This window comes from Mercenaria mercenaria, chromosome 4 (genome assembly GCF_021730395.1).
Source record: "Mercenaria mercenaria strain notata chromosome 4, MADL_Memer_1, whole genome shotgun sequence".
Taxonomy (NCBI): Eukaryota; Metazoa; Mollusca; class Bivalvia; order Venerida; family Veneridae; genus Mercenaria; species Mercenaria mercenaria.
In genome coordinates this window covers 38,573,687-38,592,198 of record NC_069364.1, presented here as the reverse complement: position 1 = coordinate 38,592,198, position 18,512 = coordinate 38,573,687, and the positions used below count along the sequence as shown (strand labels likewise).

The following is an 18,512-nucleotide window of genomic DNA, read 5'->3' as shown; positions in this document are numbered from 1 at the left end:
TTTTCTTTGATGGATCTTAATATGAAGTTCTCTCAAGTTTGTTTAAGTGTTGCCGCTGTGGTATTCTTTTTGAAAATTAGAACTTTCCTCCAGTAGTCAAAAGCTTGTAGGTACATGAAACATTGGCTGCAAGTAGCCAAACTACCATCACATGGTTCAGCATTTTTACTCAGAGCTATATAAGGAAAACTTTAAAATGAAATTTATTCTCTGAAAGTCACAAAATACCTTACAAGTAGCATTAGCTAATCATGGCTCTCTGCCAAGTTCGTTCAAGCATGTCCCTTTTGCAAACTTTGGGACGGTCAAAGAGGTTAGTGGAGTATGCTTTTAGTATCATCTAGTAGTCTCTGTCCAGTTTGTTGTCCCCCACTGTTTTGGAACTTGGCACAAATGTTCCCCATTATGAGACCATGTGTCATGTGCAAAGACCCTTAGGTTACAAGGTCACTCTTGGAGGTCAAAATGTTGTGTTTGGTGTCCGGTCCATAACTCTGCCATACTTTAAGACATTTTGATATTACTTGGCACAAATGTTTCTCAGGAGATGATGTATCACACTTAAGATCCAAACCTCTATCTAAAAGGTCAGTGTCACACTTTGAGGTCAAGAAAAAAAGCAATTGTTCTATGAAGTTTAACAGCCATAGAGCCAATCCTTTACAATAAAATCTGCAAAAAAGTCCTTTGGAAGCATAGAACACAACCAGCCAATGTAATGCAGACTCCATTTGATCGAGTATTTTCAGCAGAGGGGTTCAGCACCACTCATGTGCCCTGGCACAGGCTTAAGTAAAACTCTATTATAGTGAAACTGAATGCTCTCCATGTTCCCAAAGGACCAGAAAATATAACAACACTAAGTCCAAGTACAGGGGGACTTTTTACAGCTTGCTCTAGTTATTGGTGGGTAGTCTTTAGGACTCTAAAAAGAACTGACTGATCTACTGACCTATAATAGTTCTAGTACAGTAATTTTAGAATGAAAATTTAAACTTTTGATGTTAAAGGTTTGAGTATTGTGAAATAATAGATACAATAAAATAATTCATGTAAAGAAATTTATGTCTTACACTTACGCCATAACATTTTCCTGATGAACATTTTTTGTCTTACAGGGCCCTGCACAGAAGAAGCAGAAGAAAGGAAAACAAAAAGAGTCATACGACGACTTTGACAAAATAGTTAGCAAATATAAGAATAAACTGATTGGAAAGAAAGAGAAAGGCAAATGGTTTGAATGAATAGGTGAAGGTTGTTCTAAGGGCATGTTGATCCAGTGTGAGAAAGATGTAATGCGAGGTTTCTGTATTTATTACATGGAACTTTTTTTTGTTGGACTTTGTCATGGTCTGGTACCAGATAGTGCGACTGTGTACAAGTGTAATATGGAGGAAAATGGAACATAGGTCGAGTACATGTGGCTGCCAGACAAAAAGTGAATGAAAAGAATTGAAACCACTTTCTTGAACATAGGAGGCAACTCACAGGGTTAACCCTTGGTTTTGCTGTATCTTTGATTCCAGAATGTATAAAAGCTTCAATTCCATCATAATTTTATTTTGGTATAGATGAAATGTTAAACTTTATTCTTTAATTCTGTTGGCACCATACTGTACTGTGTTGGTGCCCTGTAAAACCGAAATCATATACATACTTCAGGTCTTAAAGTTCAGAGAGACCATACTGTCATATTAAAATGGGGCAATTACAAAATATTTTATGGCAAGAAAATATACTTTTCTATTTGCGATCTTTCTCTATATAATGGACATTGTTTTGTATTTTCAAATGAATTAAACAGAAAATTGTGAAAATGTCATAAAATGTTTTTTAACCTTTAAATTATGTATTTTCTGTTTATCTTGAACGAAATTATTTATTTGTGAACTAGGGCTGAAACAGGAGGTAAAAAAGCATCAGTTCCAGGGTCAATCCATTTTACAAAATTCATTATCTATTATACAAATTAAAATTTTTTAAGAAACACAAGTGGTAATACAGTTTATTTAACTCGTTTATTTATATAAATTGTAGATGTAAGTAAGGCGACGTGGACATTAACTATATTTGGAGACAGCATGCCCTCATGCTTCATTGATCAAAATAATACATAATCCAGAAGATTTCACTAGAATATTTTGTATCAGTTAAGATAAAGTTCATCATAAATTAATGCTTCATTTAAAAAAAAAAAAAAAAAAAAAAAAAAAGCTTTTAATATTAAGGTCCTACCTTTTAAATATTCTTTGACTAGTGGGTCGTCAAGACTTTCTTTTGTATGTTTGAACATCGTACGCATCCTTGCAGATGATGTAATAGTTCCTCTGTAACTTCATTGGTACCACATAATTTACATCTTGTCTTCTGTTTCTCTGGATGTGTTGCTACTTGCAAACATGACTTGACTTTAAAGGTCTGCCATATGCTTCTAACCAATCATTATAAAGTATCAGGGCGTTTTGATATATTTCTACATCTGCATTGATACTTCATGGGAAATTGGCCTACAAGTACCCAGGACCAGATTTTTTTACTTGTGTCAGCCCTAGTGTAAACAACTTAATACTTTGATTTTGACATTAATTTATAAAGTAATAATTTATGTATATAAAATGTGGTCAAGGTGTTATATTTATGATTTCATCAGAAATCTATACTGAAAGAAAGTCTGTCCAAGAACTGGACAAATAATGTTTGTTTTAAAATATTGTAGATTATTTGTCTTTTTAAAAATGTTGTTGATTAAGTATTTTGAAAATGTTGTAGATTGATTATTAATGTTACAAGTTCATATTTCTGCGAAATGCTGAAGGTGGAAGTCCACTTTTGTTCACAATTTTATCCTATGGTCAGTTATGAAGTTTTCAACTTGCAAGAAATATTTTCTGACAAGGATAGGGTATTACTGATAGCTTGTTTCCTCAGATATGCCCCCCGTTTCGCTATCCAGCATTGAAAATCGAGCACATTGTCTCCACTAATGGCTGTGATGACAAAATAAAAATATGTTGTTATTGATGAAATTGAGGCCTCTGTACTCAGAGAAATGTGTTAGACGAACAGCTATAATTAACTTTTTGGAAAAACGTTTCTGAAAAACAAAAGTTCTTTACAAAGTATCTGCAAAGTTTTCACAACAAAGATGTTTGAATAATTATAAACATTATACCAATAAAAATTCACAAAGAAAAAGGTATTGTTTAATAATTGTCGCCATAAGAAGTGTGCCTGAATTTTTTACGACCCCTCCCATCCCAGGAGACACAAAATGTAATTACTATATTAGTAGTGAAATTTCTTAAAATCTCGAGAAGATAATTGTCTTTCAAATGAAACCGGCCTCTGATCAGAAATATTTCTTGGACCTCTAACTGACGTTTAGTACAATCAGAAAATGAAAGGTCTTGAGAGTACCTTCAGGATATTCTTAATGTTATCTTTGCTGATACATCTGCTGCATTACATGCTAATGCAAACAAAATAACAGCAGATATAGTCTTGTTTCATGAAAGGTAAAGCTACACCCCTCGTACTCGCTAGCACTGTGTGGGTTCGGGTTTAACGTCTTTCTTCAACAATTTTTCAGTCATATAAACGACGGGTCGCTAGCACTGGCTCGAGTGGAATTCTATTAACAAGAGGACCATGATGGTCCTGAATCGCTCACCTATCCCCATATGACCCAGTGTTGAACTGAGTATGACGTCGTTATTTCTATTATTTGACAAAGTGACCTAGTTTTTGAGCACGTGACCTAGATATCATCAAGATAAAAAATTCTGACCAATTTTCATGATTCATTGAAAAATATGGCCTCTAGAGAGGTCACAAGGTTTTTCTATTATTTGACCTAATGACCTAGTTTTTGAAGGCACGTGACCCACTTATAAACTTGACCTAGATATCATCATGGTGAACATTCTCACCAATTTTCATGAAGATCCCGTGAAAAATATGGCCTCTAGAGAGGTCACAAGGTTTTTCTATTTTTTGACCTACTGACCTAGTTTTTGACCGCACATGACCCAATTTCGAACCTGATCTAGATATCATCAAACTGAACATTCTCACCAATTTTCATGAAGATCCATTGAGAAATATGGCCTCTAGAGAGGTCACAAGGTTTTTCTAGTTTTTGACCCCACGTGACCCAGTTTCGAACTTGACCTAGATATCATCAAGGTGAACATTCTGACCAATATTCATGAAGATCTCATGAAAAATATGGCCTCTAGAGAGGTCAAAAGGTTTTTCCATTTTTAGCTCACCTGAGCACGAAGTGCTCAAAGGTGAGCTTTAGTGATCACCCTGTGTCCGGCGTCCGTCGTCGTCCGTCCGTCCGTCCGTCGTCAACAATTTGACTGTTAACACTCTAGAGGTCACATTTTTGGCCCAATCTTAATGAAACTTGGTCAGAATGTTACCCTCCATAAAATCTTGGACGAGTTCGATATTGGGTCATCTGGGTTCAAAAACTAGGTCACCAGGTCAAATCAAAGGAAAAGCTTGTTAACACTCTAGAGGTCACAATTTTGACCCCATCTTAATGAAACTTGGTCAGAATGTTACCCTCCATAAAGTCTTGGACGAGTTCAATATTGGGTCATCTGGGGTCAAAAACTAGGTCACCAGGTCAAATCAAAGGAAAAGCTTGTTAACACTCTAGAGGTCACATTTTTGGCCCAATCTTAATGAAACTTGGTCAGAATGTTACCCTCCATAAAATCTTGGATGAGTTCGATATTGGGTCATCTGGGGTCAAAAACTAGGTCACCAGGTCAAATCAAAGGAAAAGCTTGTTAACACTCTAGAGGTCACAATTTTGGCCCAATCTTAATGAAACTTAGTCAGAATGTTATCCTTATAAGTCTTGGATGAGTTTGATATTGGGTCATCTGGGGTCAAAAACTAGGTCACCAGGTCAAATCAAAGGAAAAGCTTGTTAACACTGTAGAGGCCGCATTTATGACTATATCTTCATGAAACTTGGTCAGAATGTTAATATTGATGATCTTAAGGTCCAGTTTGAATCTGGGTCATGTAGGATTAAAAACTAGGTCACCTGGTCAAATCAAAGGAAAAGCTAGTTAACACTGTAGAGGCCACATTTATGACCATATCTTAATGAAACTTGGTCAGAATGTTTATCTTGATGCTCTTTAGGTCAAGTTTAAACCTGGGTCAGCTTCGGTCAAAAACTAGGTCACTAGGTTAAATCAAAGGAAAAGCTTGTTAACACTAAAGAGGCCACATTTATGATATATCTTCATGAAACTTAGTCAGAATATTAAACTTGATGATCTTTAGGTCAAGTTCGAATCTGGGTCATGTTGGGTCAAGAATTAGGTCATGGGGGCAAATCAAAGGAAAAGCTTGTTAACACTCTAGAGGCCACATTTATGACTGTATCTTCATGAAACTTAGAATGTTAAACTTGATGATCTTTAGGTCAAGTTCGAATCTGGGTCATGTTGGGTCAAAAACTAGGTCACGGGGTCAAATCAAAAGAAAAGCTAGTTAACACTGTAGAGGCCACATTTATGAACATATCTTGATGAAACTTGGTCAGAATGTTAATCTTGATGATCTTTAGGTCAATAGGTCAGGTGAGCGGTACAGGGCCTTCATGGCCCTCTTGTTAGATCTACTGACCTAGTTTTTAACCCCACGTGACCCAGTTTCGAACATGACCTAGATATCATCAAGGTTAACATTCTGACCAATTTTCATGAAGATCCATTGAAAAATATGGCCTCTAGAGAGGTCACAAGGTTTTTCTATTTTTAGACCTACTGACCTAGTTTTTGACCCCACATGACCCAGTTTCGAACTTGAACTAGATATCATCAAGGTGAACATTCTGACCAATATTCATGAAGATCTCATGAAAAATATGGCCTCTAGAGAGGTCACAAGGTTTTTCTATTTTTAGCTCACCTGTCACAAAGTGACAAGGTGAGCTTTTGTGATCGCGCGGCGTCCGTCGTCCGTCCGTCCGTCCGTGCGTGCGTGCGTAAACTTTTGCTTGTGACCACTCTAGAGGTCACATTTTTCATGGGATCTTTATGAAAGTTGGTCAGAATGTTCACCTTGATGATATATAGGTCAAGTTCGAAACTGGGTCACGTGCCATTTAAAACTAGGTCAGTAGGTCTAAAAATAGAAAAACCTTGTGACCTCTCTAGAGGCCATATATTTCACAAGATCTTCATGAAAATTGGTCAGAATGTTCACCTTGATGATATCTAGGTCAAGTTCGAAACTGGGTCACGTGGGGTCAAAAACTAGGTCAGTAGATCTAAAAATAGAAATACCTTGTGACCTCTCTAGAGGCCATATTTTTCATGAGATCTTCATGAATATTGGTCAGAATGTTCAACTTGATGATATCTAGGTCAAGTTCGAAACTGGGTCACGTGGGGTCAAAAACTAGGTCATTAGGTCTAAAAATAGAAAAACCTTGTGACCTCTCTAGAGGCCATATTTCTCAATGGATCTTCATGAAAATTGGTCAGAATGTTCAGCTTGATGTTATCTAGGTCAAGTTCGAAACTGGGTCACGTGGGGGTAAAAACTAGGTCAGTAGATCTAAAAATAGAAAAACCTTGTGACCTCTCTAGAGGCCATATTTTTCATGAGATCTTCATGAATATTGGTCAGAATGTTCACCTTGATGATATCTAGGTCAAGTTCGATACTGGGTCATGTTGGATCAAAAACTAGGTCAGTAGGTCTAAAAATAGAAAAACCTTGTGACCTCTCTAGAGGCCATATTTCTCAATGGATCTTCATGAAAATTTGTCAGAATGTTCAGCTTGATGATATCTAGGTCAAGTTCGAAATGGGTCACGTGTGGTCAAAAACTAGGTCAGTAGGTCTAAAATAGAAAACCTTGTGACCTCTCTAGAGGCCATATCTTTCAATGGATCTTCAGGAAAATTGGTCAGAATGTTTACCTTGATAATATCTAGATCAAGTTAGAAACTGGGTCACGTGGGGTTAAGAACTAGGTCAGTAGATCTAAAAATAGGAAAATCTTGTGACCTCTCTAGAGACCATATTTTTCATGAGATCTTCATGAAAATTGGTCAGAATGTTCACCTTGATGATATCTAGGTCAGGTTCGAAACTGGGTCACGTGGGGTCAAAAACTAGGTCAGTAGGTCTGAAAATAGAAAAACCTTGTGACCTCTCTAGAGGCCATATTTCTCAATGGATCTTCATGAAAACTGGTGAGAATGTTCAGCTTGATGATATCTAGGTCAGGTTCGTAACTGGGTCATGTGCGGTCAAAAACTAGGTCAGTAGGTCGAAAAATAGAAAAACCTTGTGACCTCTCTAGAGGCCATATTTTTCACGAGATCTTCATGAAAATTGGTGAGAATGTTCACCTTGATGATATCTAGGTCAAGTTTAAAAGTGGGTCACGTGCCTTCAAAAACTAGGTCATTAGGTCAAATAATAGAAAAACCTTGTGACCTCTCTAGAGGCCATATTTTTCAATGGATCTTCATGAAAATTGGTCAGAATTTTTTATCTTGATGATATCTAGGTCACATGTGCTCAAAAACTAGGTCACTTTGTCAAATAATAGAAATAACGACGTCATACTCAGTTCAACACTGGGTCATGTGGGGATAGGTGAGCGATTCAGGACCATCATGGTCCTCTTGTTAGATCTACTGACCTAGTTTTTAACCCCACGTGACCCAGTTTCGAACTCGACCTAGATATCATCAAGGTGAACATTCTGACCAATTTTCATGAAGATCCATTGAGAAATATGGCCTCTAGAGAGGTCACAAGGTTTTTCTATTTTTAAACCTAAGAACTAGTTTGTTGACCCCACGTGACCCAGTTTCGAACTTGACCTAGATATCATCAAGGTGAACATTCTGACCAATTTTCATGAAGATCTTGTGCAATATATAGCCTCTAGAGAGGTCACAAGGTTTTTCTATTTTTAGACCTAATGACCTAGTTTGACGCACGTGACCCAGTTTTCGAACTTGACCTTTATACAATCAAGGGTAACATTCTGACCAATATTCATAAAGATTCCCATGAAAAACGTGACCTCGTAGAGAGTCACACGTAGCAAAGTTTACCACGAGCGCACGGACACGGACTGCTGCGTGATCACCAAAGCTCACCTTGTCACCTTTGTGACAGGGAGCTAATAAAATCCTGTAAAAAGGTCCTTTGGAAGCAAAGAATGCAACCTACATTATACAGCCAAAGGAGTGGTGCAATTTGGCACTAAATTAAGCGTAAAAGATCTTAATCTACTTTGCATTACCACTAAAAACCTATATACACAGAAAAACCCATTACCATAACATACTGTATGGTTTAGCTTTGCTATATTATAGGCCCGTCTCTTAAGAGTGGGGCGTATTATGTGAACACCCGCGGCAGGCAGGTGGCGTCCAAAGCATGTCCGCTCTCCAAGTCGAACAGTTTTCATCTGATAATCACTAAACTTGCTGACAACGTTTGTGGGTATAATATCTCGGCCAAGTTCAATAACCAGCCAGATCGCCCCAGGAACTCTTGAATTATTGAAAAACTGCGAATTTAGCCTTGTTCGCTCTCCAAGGAAAACAGTTTTCATCCAATCTTCACCAAACTTGCAGACAATGTGTATGGGCATATCTCAGCCAAGTTCGATAACCACCCAAATTGCCCCAGGCATTCTTGGTTTATGGCCCTTGAATTAGGCCGTCTGATGACGGGTGTATTTTGTGACAGTCTGACACTAGTTTACTTCTACAATACATGACAATGGTTACCACAATAAAATTCTTTTAATAACATTAGTAAAGGATCATTCAAGGAATATCCAGGCCAAATTTTATCACCTTCCACCTAATGGTTGTTGTGGAAATGTTTGAAAAGTGTGGATAGACGGACAGATGTCTTAGAACAAGCAAGAATGATCACAATCATTCACTATAGTACTCTATGCTCAGGTAAGCTAATAATTAGAATTATAATGTCTCAACTAAATTTTAGACAATCACAATGTTCCAAGAATAGCATTTAAAAGTGTATTGTATGTTTGATTAAGACATGTAAAAACTACACGTTGATGAAAGCAACTTGATGACTTCCTCACATGAAATTTTTTTACACGCGTAAGATTTCAACCCAATGGGGTGAGGGGCAACCTTGACCCTTCAGCCAGATGCCCCTGAACACTTTATTATATCAGCATTTGATTTGAATTTTGTGCCTAAATTAATTTGCTTTTTGACGCACTGTTAAAATTCACCTTAAAAAAATTTCAGGGTTATCTCCAATAATATTCCAAGTCGACTTGCAAATTGGACCTGACAATGTACTGAAATGCTTAGAGCAATGATTATTATCTACACAATATAATTAGAAATCAAAGTAATGTGTTAAGATAATGTTCGTCATCTAAACAAACTGACAATATACCTTGATGTTTTTTTTGCTGCAATTTTAATCCTGTTCTTAAAGTATACATATAATAATAAAAATAATATTTCTTAACAAAAGGTTGTTTACATCAATAAAAGAAACAATAGGGTATCTATATTGTACACTGTTACAACAAACTACATATTTTTGAGTCTCCCTATTGAGGTGTCTTCATATCAATGGAAGTCCTCTTCTTAAAGGTTCACAATAATGTAACATTTAAAACGTTTCTCTCATAATAGGACATATGTCTGTTTATAAGGTTCTTAAAATACCAATTTAAAACAATATGCTTTCATCCTTTGCATTGCTGAAATATCTTCACTCTCATCAACTAACTATACATGGTAACACAGGATTCACAACTTCTCCACAAACATCTGTCTTAGCACCACGGACTTGGTGAGTTGATTGTGGTCTTCAGCTAAAAGTAAAAGGAAAATATAACACTTTATACAAATATTTGAAATAATAAAACTAGATGGAAACAATTTTAAATAACGTTACTGTGAAATCATTAATATTCGTGGGGGACATTTTCGTGGGTGAGTCAATCCACGAAATTTAATCCCAACGAACACTAAATCCCATTCATTTTTATGTTCAAAGTTGAAAATCACGAATTCATATCCCCAACCTAGAAATTGCCCTTTTGACCAAAACCATACGAATTTCATGCCCACTGAAATTAAATGAATTTTAACCGTAATAAACTAGAATGTGTCTGTAGACACAGGTGAGCCTCACTGGTACATTTGTCACAAATATGGGACAATAATTCAAATGTTTACAGTCTTATGGGGGTATAGCCTCAACAAACATTTTATGTGAAGGATTTATTATTCTAGGCCATGTTCAGCAGTAAATATTAATCTATTACAAAACTCAACTTTTTCTTTAAATAAGTTGTAGTCATGACCTTTACAGAAAATGAAAATTGAATAATTGCCACATACATCAATGTGCTCTTAATTATGGATGTAACATTGCTAATTGTTCAATTTTCATTTTTAATAAAGGCTGTAAGGTCATAAATTCTAAGAAATAGTAAAGCCTTGTAAAAGATTAATAAAAGTTTCATATAGTATAGGATTATAATAATTATTTAACTTCCCCCAAAAAATGTTCCAAAACCATCCAAATGTAATTGACAATGGCATAAAATTTGGAAGTGTACTGTTATGTGTTCAGATGAGTCCGCTTAATATGAAGTAAAATTTAACCTTCTAACATTGTCATACACATGTACCAAAATTTATAAAAATTATGCACCACCATAGAAAGACGGGTATCGCTAAGATTTTACATTATCTGTTTTACTATACATTCTAATCATACCTTTCAAGTTCTTGAATTTTTTCTCCACAGCCTTTTCCATTTTACTTTGAGACAAAGAATATTTGTATCTGTATATTTCTGTAATGACATCATTCCACAGCTCCACCTGTTGATAAATTCATGCTAAATGTCTATCTCAATTCTTTGGTAACCCATCTATAAGTATCTTACTCCAACAAGGTTTTTTGTACAAGTTTATAAATCAACAACTAGTTTCTTTGCCATTGTATTATTTTCTCTGGAAATAAAACTAAGCACCTGTCTGGAACTGTTCTCTGTTCCAGTCATGATCAATCTATGAAGCTGATTTAACATTCTAAATATCATGGGGACATTTCTCACAGTAACTAAGTGATCCACAATCCACCTGACAACCAGAATGTCAAAGGCACCTTCAGTTGTTCTATTTCCAGAAGGTTTCAACTTCTCCAATATTTTGACTATTTCTTCTGTAATGAGACATGGAGTATGATCAGACTCAGCTTCAGCTTTAGTTCCTTCTATACCAGCAACATCTTCATCTCCATCTACACCAGCAGCAGTGTATTTTTCATTTTTTCTGTTAAGCATATTCTGATACACACTGGCTTCAGTAGTGTTGCCATGGTGAAAGTTACCTACAGCAGTAAGGTCCAGCATTTGAGATTGTAGAAGAGATTTTATTGAACTGTGTTTAAATTTTAGACTGTGCCCAATATTCTGGCCACTGCCGTAACAGCAACAAGTATTCATTTTGAGTTACATCTGTGTCACAAGACCTCTCATCTGTCCTCCAATAGTGAAGATAATTTAGCACTTGAATGATAGGTCAAGGAGGCACTGTACTTTGACGTCTACTGGAATGTTCCTTAAAAAGATTACAGAAAAGCATTGTGATAGGTAAAGATCAGTGCAAAAAAAAAAGACTACAATGTATTAAGTTATTGATCTTTTCCCTGTATTACGGTACACCAACTTGAAATCAATATCTAACAAGCAAATTCGATGAATTGGTATCCCCCGCCGAAAGGGTCTGTGGTGAGGAACGGCAAAAAAATATATCCACAACAAGTGCTTGTCACTAATTTGACAAATGCCCCTGCAAGCCCCTTGACCTTTGACCTGGTGACCCAAAGCGTAAGGGGTGGTGTACTCAATAAGAACAATCACAGTGAAGTTGAAGTCCTGGGTGCAGTGTGTTCGAATGTAAAGTGCCTTCTTGCAAAAAGTTAACGTTGGCCCCTGTTGCCTTGACCTTGACCTGTGACACCCAAAGTCATAAGTTTGTGAACTCATACAAATACTATCAGCATGTAAAGTTTGAAGGTCCCGTGTGAAGTGGTTTTCGAGTAAAGTGCCTTCATGCAAAAAAGTGTATGTTGGCCCCTGTGACCTTGAACTTTGACCTGTGACCCCAAATTCCAGGAGAGTGGTTACCTCAATAAGTACTATCAGCAGGTGAAGTTTGAAGGTCCCGGTGAAGTGGTATCGCGAGTAAAGTGCCTTCAAGCAAAAAGTTTAACGTTGGCCCCTGTGACACATACCTTGACCTGGTACCCCACAGTTTTAGTAGGGAGGTACTCATTAAGTACTATCAGCATGTGAAGTTTGAAGTCCAGGGTAAGTGGTTCGCAGTAAAGTGCCTTCATGCAAAAATTAACGTTGGCCCCGGGACCTTGACCATTGACCTGGTGAACTCCAAAAGTCAGTAGGTGGTGGTGTACTCATAAGTACTACCACATGTGAAGTTTGAAGGTCCTGGGTGCAGTGTTCATATTGGTGCCCTCATGCAAAAAGTTTAACTTGGCCCCTGTGACGCTGACCGTTGACCTGGTGACCCAATAACGTCAGTATGGGGTGTACCCAATAAGTACTATCACATGTGAAGTTTGAAGGTCCTGGTGAAGTGGTTGCGAGTAAAGTGCCTTCATGCAAAAAGTTTTACGTTGCCCCCTGTGACCATGAACTTTTACCTGGTGACCCCAAATTCAGTAGGGGTGGTGTACTCAATAAGTACTATCAGCATGTGAAGTTTGAAGGTCCTGGGTGCAGTGGTTCGCGAGTAAAGTGCCTTCATGCAAAAAGTTAACGTTGTGACGAACGAAAAAACTAACTAACGAACGAACGGACAGAAAGTTGAAAACTAATATGCCTCCCTTCGGGGGCATAAAAAGTTAAGAATGTTACAAAGAAGCAATAATTTCATTAGTCAAAATCAAATAACAGAAAATAAACAGTTTTTTTTTTTTTTTTTGTGGGTGGGTGGGGGAGGGGGGGGGGGGGGGGGGGAAAGGACAAAACTTTATATGCTATTATAAATATCCTATGGAAAATTACAAGACGTGTCCCGGTAAGACAGCCAAGCTCGACTATTCGAAATATAGTCCCAGAAGCAGAAAATATTACCCCAAAAAGGTTAAATACAAAAGAGTATTAAGTTCAAAAGGGGGAATCATTTGACCAAAATGAAAGTCAGAGTTATGAGGACTTCCTGCTATCAACAGTTTTAAATAACCCCAAAAGGCAAATATGAAGTTTTCAATTCAATATCTGCATTAGTTTTGGAGATAGAAACTTGCTATTTAAAACTTTAACCTGAAATTTTCAAAGTCAAAAAGGGGCATAATTTGCCCAAAATACATGCCAGAGTTATGGGACTGATCCAGTGAGGTTAGTAATTGATCTAGAAAAAGAAAAAATAAGGTTTTCAAATCCTATATGCCTTTAGTAATAGCTGTATGTACTTGCACACAAAACTTTAACCAGAATTTGCTAAGTCCAAAAGGGGACCATAATTTGGTCCAAAACAAAGTCAGAGTTATGGGACTTTTGCTGCTATCATTAGATATATAACCCCGAAACACAGTGGAAGTTTTCCCAATCAATATCTGCATGGGTTTTTGGATATAATAACTGCATGTAAAAACTTTAACCAAAATTTTCTAAGTCTAAAAGGGGCATAATTTGCTCAAAAAACATGTCAGAGTTATGGGACTTGACCCAGTGAGGTTGTATTGATCTAGAAAAAGAAAAAATAAGTTTCAAATCTAATATGCCTTTAGAAATAAGCTTATGTAATTTGCATGCAAAACTTTAACCAGAATTTTCTAATCCAAAAGGGGGCATAATTTGGCCAAAATGAAGGTCAGAGTTTATGGACTTGCTGCTATCAACTAGTTTTTATAACCCCGAAGACACATGATAAGTTTCAAATTCAATATCTGCATTAGTTTTGTATAAGTACTTGCATGTAAAACTTTAACCAAATTTTCTAAGTCTAAAAGGCATAATTTGATCAAGAAAACATGTCAGAGTTATGGGTCTTGACCCAGTGAGGTTGGTAATTGACCTAGAAAAAAGAAAAATAAGTTTCAAAGCTGAGCCTTTAAATGGATGGCTGTAGAACTTGCAGCCAAAACTTAACCAAGGTGTGACCCCGACGCCGACGCCAGGGTGAGTAGAATAGCTAACTATTCTTCGAATAGTCGAGCTAAAAAGATAAATATATATATATTTTTTTTTTTTGGGGGGGGGGGGAGTGGGTGGGGGTTGGTTGGGAGGGGAGGGGTGTGACCAAGACAAGGTTGCCGACAGGTGTGGTATCAACTTCACATGTTATAATACATGTTCATGGAAAATAATGAAAGAAGTTTAATGAAATTCTCCAATTAGGTTGTTTGTTATTACAAAATCTGTGTATTTTTAAACAATTAAAGGGCAATAACTGTATGGAAAATTGCCGCAATAAAAAAAGAAAAATGACGGGCATCATCAAAGTATGGTTGGTTTAAATTTATTTCAAGTTTCATGAAATCTACAACTGTTACTGAGAAATTGGCTGCAACGTGAGTTTTCATTAAATCAAGGGCAACTAACTCTAAGGAAATTTGACCAATCAAAAACAAACTCGACAGGCATCATTGCAGTATGTTGGCTCATGTTTAATTTTTCAAGTTTTGATGAAATTCTTACCGTTTCTAGGTACTGAGAATAACTGCGGACAGACATTTTTGACATTTTTCATTAAATCAAGGGCAATAACTCCCAAGTGGAAATTGACCAATCGAAAAAAAAACTGAAGGGCATCATCACAGTAAATTTGGTTCATGCTACTTCAAGTTTTGATGAAATTCTACCTGCTAGTTTACGGAGAAAGGCTGGAAATAGACCAATCAAAAGAAAACTTGACGGGCATCATAGCATATGTTGTTCAAGATATTTCAAGTATCCTGAAATTCACCAGGAAGTTTACGAAAAATGGCTGCGACTGATGGACTACTGACAGACTGGACAAAGCCATTTCAATACCCCTCTCCCGATTTCATCGGCGGGGTATAAAAAGCCATAAAAATTCATAACACCTCAACATGGATTTCTAAGCTGTGCAAATCCATTTACAACCATTTACAATTAGTTTTCACTAAACACATGAGGTTCTTTTACATTGGTAAATTGTGCTTAAAGTTGTTTTCCTGTCCTTATAGCAAAGGAAAGAATGCACGTTTTCTTTCTGATAGAACAGAGTTACAACAAGAGGCTCAAACTGGCCTGACCTACTCACCTGAGGAGCAAAAAAATTATTGCTACTTAATGTTTGTTGAAACGTTTTAAGATTTCTAATTTTTCTTGAAGAACTTTGTGCTCCTGTTACATCATAAAAATGTGAACAAAGGCCTGTTTACACAAACCTGACAGAGAAGCACCACTAAATTCTACATGATGTAACTAGAAGATGCTTTGAATATGCAGAAAAGCACATCTAGTCTGCATGTCCAAACATCCTACAAAGTTTCAAGGTTCTGGGTCAAGTGGTTCTCAAGTTATGGACTGGAAACTGTTTTCATGTTGCAGGGCCCTGTGAGCTTGACCTTTGACCTACTGACCAAAAAATCATTAGGGATCATCTACTTTGGACGTCCAAAAATCCTTTGATGTTTCAAGGTTCTGAGACAAGAGGTTGTCAAGTTGTTGATCGGAAACCCATATTCTGGCCCCTGTGACCATGACCTTTGAAGTAATGACCCAAGATAAATAGGGGTCATCTACTCTGCATGTCCAATAATCCTATGAAGCTTAAACATCCTGGGCAGAGTGGTTCTGAAGTTATTGATTGGAAATGGTATTCTATGTTCTCACTCCTGCGATGTCGACCTTTGACCGAGTGACTCCAAAATAATAGTCTTCTACTTCACATATCTAATCATCCCATGAAGTTTGAAGGTTTCTCAAGCTATTGATCGGAAAAGGTTTTCCATGTTCTGGGGCTGTGACCTTGACCTTTAAACTTACTGACCCAAAAATCAACAGTGTCGTCTACTATGCAAGTACAAACATCCTATCAAGTTTCAACATTCTGGGTCAAGTGGTTCACAAGTTGTCGATCAGCAACAGTTTTCCATGTTCACGCCCCTGTGACCTTCACCTGTGATCAAGTGACCCCCAAAAACATCAGCGGTCATCTACTCCTTAAGCCCTTTCACCCTATGAAGATTAAAGGTTCTGGGTCAAGTGGTTCTCAAGTTATTGATTGGAAACAGTTTTCCATGTTCAGGCCCCTGTGACCTTGACCTTAGATTTAGTGAGCCCAAAATCAATAGGGGTCATTCACTCTGCATGTCCTATCACCCTATGAAGTTTGAAGATTCTAGGTCAAATGGTTCTCCAGTTACTGATCGGAAATGAAGTGTGATGGATGGACGGACAAACGGCAAAAACAGCTTATATGCCTGTATCTCTAGACAGTTTAATGATTATTCTCAAATCTTGAGAAATAAGTGATGTACCTCAGGTAAAGTAGCAGTGTTTTCAAGCATGCCAATATTTGAACAGAGAAAGAGAGTTGTATAGACTGCTTGTTGTCCTGAGAATGTTTCATCACAGATGTCCACACCTGGTGCAGTAAGTCACATAGACTGATACACAGCTGAACCTTGTCACATGACCTGAAATATATATAACTTGAAGCGTAACCGTCTATATTTACCATATCACAAAATATAAAGTGTCATATGATACCATACATTGCCATTCCTGCAGATAATTTATGTGCTAAAAGCCAAAAAGGTAAACTTCTTAAAATTATATATATATTTTCTGATTAGACAGTGACCTAGTTTTTGACAACAAAAAACACATTTTAAACTTTACCTAGATTTCAAAGACCTGGTTTCATATAGATAATGTAGAAAATATGACCTACAGTGTTATTTTATTATGTTTTTGCCTAGTGTCCTTTTTTATGTTGATTACATACCAAGTTTCATTTGAACTGGATGGAAACTGTAGGAGTTGAATACACAAGAAAGTGTGATGGACAGACAAAAGGAAGACAGTTCAAATACTATATGCCTCCTAGGATGTTCACACCTGTGGCTTAAAAAGTTAGCCTGGATCCTTGACCTTAAAACCATCGACATCAAAAACAACAGGATCTTCCTTCATTGGCACTCATACATTATGTACAGTTCAAACACACTAGGGTCTATGATAACATCAGTGTATGGTAAGATTTACCAAGAGAAATCTATGCAGACCTGATTAAAAAGAAAACTGAGCAAAGATTACAAGTATATAGTTGTCTGAAAGAGATCACTTTAAAAACTACAGCAAAATTTTCTCAGAACATTTTCAAAAATTCATCTGGCAAAATAACTTTGAGAGATAACTGGTATATTTACAATTTGCAAATGGCTGCTGCAATCCAGACTAGGAATCCATGATTCTGGCACAGATCTACAGCTAATCTTCTTTCTTTGCAGGCGGACAGTAGAATCTGTATCACCTGAACCTGAAATATTTACATTTAACTTCACATAATTCCTATACCACCATTAAAGGCACGTTTTGTAAAATCAAGGCACTGACCCCAGGAATCAAGAGGTCTAAGGCTGGAATAATTTGCTATATTTACAAAATCATGAAATTTGAAAAAGACTTTGCCAAATGGGAACATGGTGGAATTTACAAAACCTGTATAAGTGCACACTTTCTGCCAGCCATATTTACTATTATGAAAATTAACTGCATGATGAAAACTGAATACATCTAAATGTAAACAAGACACATGTCAAGGTCATACATGCCATATTTTCAGATGATCAATAAGGGAGATTTGCCTCAACAGGGCTTTTTTTAAGGGAGATCTGGGTGAAAATAAGGGAGACTTTAATTCGCTCATTTTTTTACGCGCTAAATAGCAGTTTTCATGAAAAAAATCATTGAGTTTCCTATTGAATTGAGTGAAACCAACAATTGTGTACAGAATGCATGATTATTACTTATAGCACTTTACTTAATCCAAGGAAATTCAGAATTTCATAAATGGTAATGTATAAAAGACACCTGTGAAGGTATAAAAGCTTATGCACACAAAACACCTGTGAAGGTATAAAAGCTTATGTACACAAGACACCTGAGAAAAGAGCAGGCACAGTGGTCCAGAGTTAGAACTGTCTGACTATGTAACCAGGTCATGAGTTCTAGCCCCCACCCAGGTCCAACTAAAGATTACATGTACTAACATTTGGATAAGGGTCCTGTGTACGGTTGCTGTACACAGAAGCTCCTTGAATAGAACATCTTCATATCTGTATCTTGCACTATCCTCCTACTTACATTACTAACAGTCTTCTAGAGGAGTCACCCTTATGTAACCAGTGCCGACCATAAATAAGCCTACATAAAACAACAACAACAATACCTGTGAAGGTTAAAAAGCTAATGCACCCAAGACACCAGTCCTGTGA

General features: G+C 36.9%; 2 protein-coding genes and 1 long non-coding RNA gene across 4 annotated transcripts in view; 1 reads left to right on the top strand and 2 right to left on the bottom strand.

Moving 5' to 3' along the window:
* Nucleotides 1-3,195, top strand: part of LOC123551486 (RNA-binding protein 28-like) — a 31,067-nt gene extending 27,872 nt beyond the window's left edge. Inside the window, exon 20 of the mRNA XM_045340460.2 lies at nt 1,119-3,195. Within this exon, the coding sequence (XP_045196395.2) occupies nt 1,119-1,244 (126 nt within the window). The 3' untranslated portion in view covers nt 1,245-3,195. The remainder of the gene's footprint in view (nt 1-1,118) is intronic.
* Nucleotides 3,196-9,447: 6,252 nt separating this feature from the next.
* On the bottom strand, nt 9,448-10,916 carry LOC128556308 (uncharacterized). Its single transcript, XR_008370562.1, has 2 exons — nt 10,789-10,916; nt 9,448-9,874 (listed from the first exon to the last, which is right to left on the bottom strand). It is a non-coding gene; the product is annotated as an uncharacterized LOC128556308 (long non-coding RNA).
* A 637-nt stretch (nt 10,917-11,553) lies between these two features.
* The window catches only part of LOC123552821 (nucleolar pre-ribosomal-associated protein 1-like), an 82,154-nt gene continuing 75,195 nt past the window's right edge, over nt 11,554-18,512 (bottom strand). For both annotated transcript variants that reach the window (XM_053540941.1, XM_053540942.1), the window contains exons 33-35: nt 17,445-17,554; nt 16,551-16,709; nt 11,554-11,635 (exon numbers count right to left, since the gene is read on the bottom strand). In XM_053540941.1, the coding sequence (XP_053396916.1) occupies nt 11,578-11,635; nt 16,551-16,709; nt 17,445-17,554 (327 nt within the window). In that variant the 3' untranslated portion in view covers nt 11,554-11,577. The remainder of the gene's footprint in view (nt 11,636-16,550; nt 16,710-17,444; nt 17,555-18,512) is intronic.